General features: G+C 34.0%; 1 protein-coding gene across 1 annotated transcript in view; it reads left to right on the top strand.

Moving 5' to 3' along the window:
- Window positions 1–5973, top strand: part of LOC105622947 (phosphoribosylformylglycinamidine synthase) — an 86599-nt gene that overhangs the window by 78617 nt on the left and 2009 nt on the right. Inside the window, exon 9 of the mRNA XM_012204354.1 lies at window positions 1186–2898. Coding sequence (XP_012059744.1) covers window positions 1186–2898 — 1713 coding nt within the window. The remainder of the gene's footprint in view (window positions 1–1185; window positions 2899–5973) is intronic.

The raw sequence follows: 5973 nt of genomic DNA, 5'->3' as shown, positions 1-5973 counted from the left end.
TATAAATATAAATATATGTAACTTTATCACTATTGGTTCCAAGTAAAAAAAATAAAAAAAAAGAGGGTATCTAGTCACTTATCATTGTTTTTTTTAAATAAGAGAATTTTTTCGTTACCAATTATCAATGTATTACAATCGATATAATTCGAATTTAAAAATGATTCGTACAGAGGATTAGTTTTAGTTAGAAGTTTTAGTTAGAAGATTAGGAAAGAAATAATTGATATATTATCGTATTTTTAAGTTTTCAAAATTATTAATTTTTTTTATAACAAATGTCCTAATGAAAAATATAATCTAATTAACGTTTTATGATATATTACTCGCATTTTATCCAATTTGAAATTAATTTTTAAATCATTGAGGCATAATTGATAGTGATTTTATAACGATGCGAATAAAGATTTTATTCACTTTATTTCAATTTTTCCTTAAGTCTGATGTTATTATGATTATTTTCAATTTTTACGAAGAAAAATATATAAGAAAACATAGAAATAAAACGATCCCCGAGTGGTCGCAAAACCTTCGAAAATTGGTATTCTCCTTTTATGTGTAAGTATTAAAACTAAAATTAAAAATTTGAATTGGAATAGGAAAATTTTTGAATAGGAATATAAATATATACATATAATATATACTTAAGTTTTATTACGTAAAAATGAAAAATAGAATCATTTGGATTATATTTTTTATTTAATTTAGTATAGGATTTAATTTGACGCTAATTGTTGATATCAAATCTTTCACTTAAAATCTTACTTTATTTTGTTAAGAAAAACTTCTTTAAATTATAGTGATATTCATTTAAGATTTGGATTTTTGTCAACATTCCAAATTTTGACATCCTTAGTCAGGGAGTTTTCACTCTTGGGATTGACAATATAATTTTCTCCTTTCTATTTTTGTGCTTGGATTTTATTATTATTTTTCTGACTATATTAAACATTCTGAAGATGAATTAAATAAAGAAACGTAAATTTAAGTATTTATTTTATTATATATTTTAAGTTTGCGCACAACTTTATCTATTGCTATACCATCTTTGATACGTATTAACTGTTTTTATTTTAAAAATTATTATATATATTATATTATTATATGAATTATTCATTTATATATATCTAATATAATACAGGAATATAATACAGAAAAATTAAAAAATTATTACATTTTTACTAGGTATCTGACGAATAAAGTAGATCGTTGCGTGACTGGCTTAGTTGCTCAACAACAATGTGTTGGTCCATTGCATACTCCTCTGGCAGACGTTGCTGTGACAGCCATTTCGCATTTTTCTACGAAAGGCATCGCCACTTCCATTGGTGAACAACCAATTAAAGGATTAGTCAACGATGCAGCCGGCGCTCGAATGACAGTAGCTGAAGCACTTAGCAATCTAGTGTTTGCGCAAATTTCTGTATTGCAAGATGTCAAGTGTAGTGGCAATTGGATGTGGCCGGCAAAACTTCCAGGCGAAGGTTCATCACTATACAAGGCTTGCTCAGCAATGTGTTCTCTAATGAAGGAACTTGGGATTGCGATCGATGGCGGTAAGGACTCACTTAGCATGGCTGCACGTATCAATAAGGATATTATAAAGGCACCCGGCACTCTCGTCATATCTTGTTATGCACCATGTCCTGATATTTGCCAAGTAATCACTCCGGATCTCAAAGCTCCTATTATGGGACGACAGGGTTGTCTGCTTTTTATTGATTTGTCTTATGGCAAGAGTCGACTTGGAGGAACTGCTTTATCTCAGGTATATTGTCAATTAGGCAACGATGTGCCGGACATCGAAGACGTGCAAACTTTCAAGAATGCTTTTATTGCTACGCAGCAATTAATCGCCGATAAAAAAATTCTTGCTGGTCATGATATTAGCGATGGGGGATTGATTACATGTCTTCTAGAAATGTGCTTTGCTGGAATCTCAGGAATCAATGTTAATATAACTCATAAATCTGATTCTGCTATTGAGGTTTTATTTTGCGAAGAACTTGGTTGGATATTGGAAGTCGACGAAAAATATCAAGATGAAGCAGTGAAAATGTTACAATGCTACAGAGTTCCAGTATATTTAATCGGAAAGTCTGTAGGCCTTGGAATGAACTCTGAGGTGATCGTTAAAGTTGGAAATGAAATTGTATTAAGCACTACAGTAATTGATTCAATGAGCATTTGGGAAGAAACTAGTTATCAATTAGAACGCCGTCAAACAAATGTCACTTGTGCAATGGAAGAATTTTTCCGGCTAAGAGAACGAACTGTTCCAGCTTATCGCTTAGATTTTGATCCTGTTAGATCTCCAATATTAAAGGATATAGCAGAGCGTGTTAAGGTAGCTGTCATACGTGAGGAAGGAATTAATGGAGATAGAGAAATGGCAGCTTCTCTGTTGGAAGCAGGCTTCGATGTCTGGGATGTTACAATGCAAGATTTGCTGGAAAATCAAATTACATTGGAAGTCTTTAGAGGCGTTATCTTCCCTGGTGGTTTCAGTTATGCCGATGTTTGTGGTTCCGCAAAGGGATGGGCAGCCAGTTTCCTCTTTCATTCATCTTTACGTGAGCAATTACAGCGATTTGTTGCTCGTGAAAACACTTTCAGTTTGGGTGTATGCAATGGTTGTCAATTAATGAGCATATTAGGTTGGATTGGTGACGAAGATATTAAAGACGGAGAGAGATCAGGAATTTGTTTGGATCATAATCTCTCAGAAAGATTTGAGTGCAGATGGGCCACTGTTAGAATTGAGAACTCGCCTTCAATCATGTTAAAAGACATGCAGGATAGCGTGCTAGGTGTATGGGTGGCTCATGGAGAAGGAAGATTCACTTTTCGCGAGGAAGTTCTGAAAACTCTTGAGCAGAATAATTGCGTAGCAATCAGGTATGTACTCACATTTTAACTTTTAACTTTAATCCTCGAGATGTGTGATACCGCCACAGACTTCTATAACTAGACTACTCACTTCGATTATTTGCATGTAATAAAATTGATCGAACTGTTCTTGTCTATGATAAATATATCATGCACATGTATGCATACTCTGTGAATATAATACCTGATTTGACTGCATTGTGACAATATATTATCTAAAAGCTCTGTTTTAATATATAAACACTGAATATAAAATTTAAAAACGAACTCTTAATTTTTAAAATAAAAATAAACAATCAATTCAAGGGTAATGAGTTTTTTGATAAATGTTTATCTTTACACAGCCCGCCCCAAATGATTTTTTACCAACCTCAATGTTAACTTTCAAGGAAGTCAAAGTCATTAATTTTTTTTCGTTGCTCGTTATTCATTAAAAAAAGTTATGAGAACAATTTTTATTGTTTCAGTGAAAGTCGTGCGCCTTCAAGCAGGGGGGGAGTCGCTTCGCGTGAAAAGTCGTGCGGGATGCATTTTCACGCGAAGCGACTCCCACTTCCTCTGCTTGGAGGCGTGCAACTTTCACCCAAAGTGGACTTTCACACCACTCCCTGTTTGGGGGCGCACGATTTTCACCTGAAGCAATTCTCATCCCTCCTCCCTCCCCTCTGCTTGGAGATGTGCGACTTTCATCTAAAGCGACTCCTATCCCACCTCTTCTCCTGCTTGCACATGACTTTCATCTTTCTTTGTGAAGGGAAAATACTGCTGAAATATGTGCTTTATGTTTAATGTAAAATTATGTGCTATTCATAAAAATTATTCTGTTCATAATTTTTTAATGAATAATGAAATGAATAAAGAGCGACTAAAAAAATCAATGACTTTGACCTTTTTCAAAATCAACATCAAGGTCAGTGACGAATCATTTGGGACTGTGTAAAAATCAACATTTACCAGTTTTATTTTAATTAGATAGAGCCCAACAATTAAATTCATTTTCGGCACCATTTCCACAAGATTAAAATTTTTATTTTCTACACGTGTTTGTTTGAAATAAAATTCTATTAATAATTCGAAAAGGGCTTTGAAAGGACTCCGTGGTTTTTGATTCCTTATATTCTGACAACAGCAGATAAATTTATAACAATTTGTAAAAAGAAAAAACTTAAAACCAGCTTTTTACAGTAACGATAAACTCAGTAGATTCATTAGGATCTAGAAGATCATTCTCTCTAAAAATCAGAAAAAAATTTAGTATATAAAAATTTAATAGTATATAAAATATAAAATTTAGTATATAAAATATAACAACTTCGGTGCGAATTAGTTCGCCGCAGCATAGTAGTTAATGCGGAACGCCAAAAAGGCTCGCTTGGGAAGGAAGAGAAGCAGGCTAATTATTATACGGTAAATGAATAGGAAGAAAGCTTTATTCGATAATCTGTGTGTTTGTATAGTATGATATGCGTGCGTGCGTGCGTGCGTGCGTGCGTGCGTGTGTGCGTGCGTGTGTGCGTGCGTGTGTGCGTGCTCCTGCAAACTCTTTTAAAAAGAAATGAAATGAAAGACTGAAAAACAGCTGAATAATCGATTATAATCAATTATCTTGGGGTCATTCAATAATCAATTGCTTTCGATTATGCGGCCGTCGATAATTGATTTAATCGATTATGAATTGATAAGTGTCCACTACTGCATAAGTCGACCAATCATAATCATATTTCTCTCTCATTCAATTGTAAAAATGGAGTAATCAACTGTGATTAGTTAATTCTTATAAATTACTGCATACGGATACGGCTAATATAAATGCTCCTTTATTTTACGAATCCAGAAAGCAACAATAATGATGTTAATTATGATTATAAACTAAAATTTATGTGCACAATTTCAAGTTAATCGCGAGCGAGTCATTCGGAATTATTGGGTTGTCCGGAAAGTTCATGCCGATTTTTAGTACGTGGCGTAAAGACAGATCTGAATATATCAGAACGATTGAAAACAAATGACATGCATACATATCGTAAAAGATGGTACTTCAGGTACTACTGAAAAAAAATTTGGTTGCGATACGTTAATTTTTGTCAGTTTTATACGCCTTTGAATATGGAAAAAGACAAAATGCATTTTAAGCATTTAATGCTTTTCTTTTACCGGAAAGGCAAAAATACAAGCGGTGCAAGATATAAACAAGATATGCACTGTTTATGGCGAAGGTGCTGTAGCTGAAAGAACTGTGCGGAAGTGGTTTGCTAAATTTAAAGATGGTGATTTCAACCTTAAAGATCAAGAACGACCGAATAGACCTTCCACCACGGATGAAGATCAAATTAAAACACTGATCGAGAATAACCCACGCTATACGACACGTAAATTAGTAGAAATGTTGAATATGTCAAAATCCACTGGCATTTTGTGAAGTTTAGCTACATAAATCGTTTTGATGTATGGGTTCTCCACGATTTAATGGAAAAAAATCTGATGGATCGCATTTCCTTTTGCAACTCACTCTATAAACGCAACGAGGAGACACCATTTTTGAAGCAAGTAGTGACGGGGGATGAAAAATGGATCATTTACAATAATGTTGAGCGAAAAAGATCTTAGGGAAAGAGGAATGAACCTTTATCCATCCCAAAAGCCGGTCTTCATCTAAAGAAGGTCATGCTCTGTGTCTGGTGGGATTGGAAAGAGATCCTGTATTATGAGCTTTTACCAAACAATGAGACGATAAATTCAGAGAAGTATTGTTCCCAATTAAATGAAAACAGCAATTGACCAAAAAACGTCCAAAAATAGTGAATCGGAAGGGCGTCGTATTTCATCAGGACAATGCGCGGTCTCATATGTCTTTGATAACTCGACAAAAGTTGTTGGAACTTCGTTGGGATGTTCTATCCCATCCACTATATTCCACCTATCTCGCGCTCTCTGATTTCCACCTATTTCGATCATTACAAAATTCCCTTAATGGAAAAAGCTTCAAGTCTTTGATCGAGATAAAAAATCACTTAGAAAAGTTTTTCGCTAAAAAACCTGAGAGATTCTGAAAGGACGGAATTTTCAAGTTGCCTGAAAGATGGA

This window comes from Atta cephalotes (genome assembly GCF_000143395.1).
Source record: "Atta cephalotes unplaced genomic scaffold scaffold00050, whole genome shotgun sequence".
Classification (NCBI taxonomy): domain Eukaryota; kingdom Metazoa; phylum Arthropoda; class Insecta; order Hymenoptera; family Formicidae; genus Atta; species Atta cephalotes.
The sequence above is the reverse complement of the archived record's forward strand: the minus strand, read 5'-3'. Positions and strand labels throughout refer to the sequence as shown.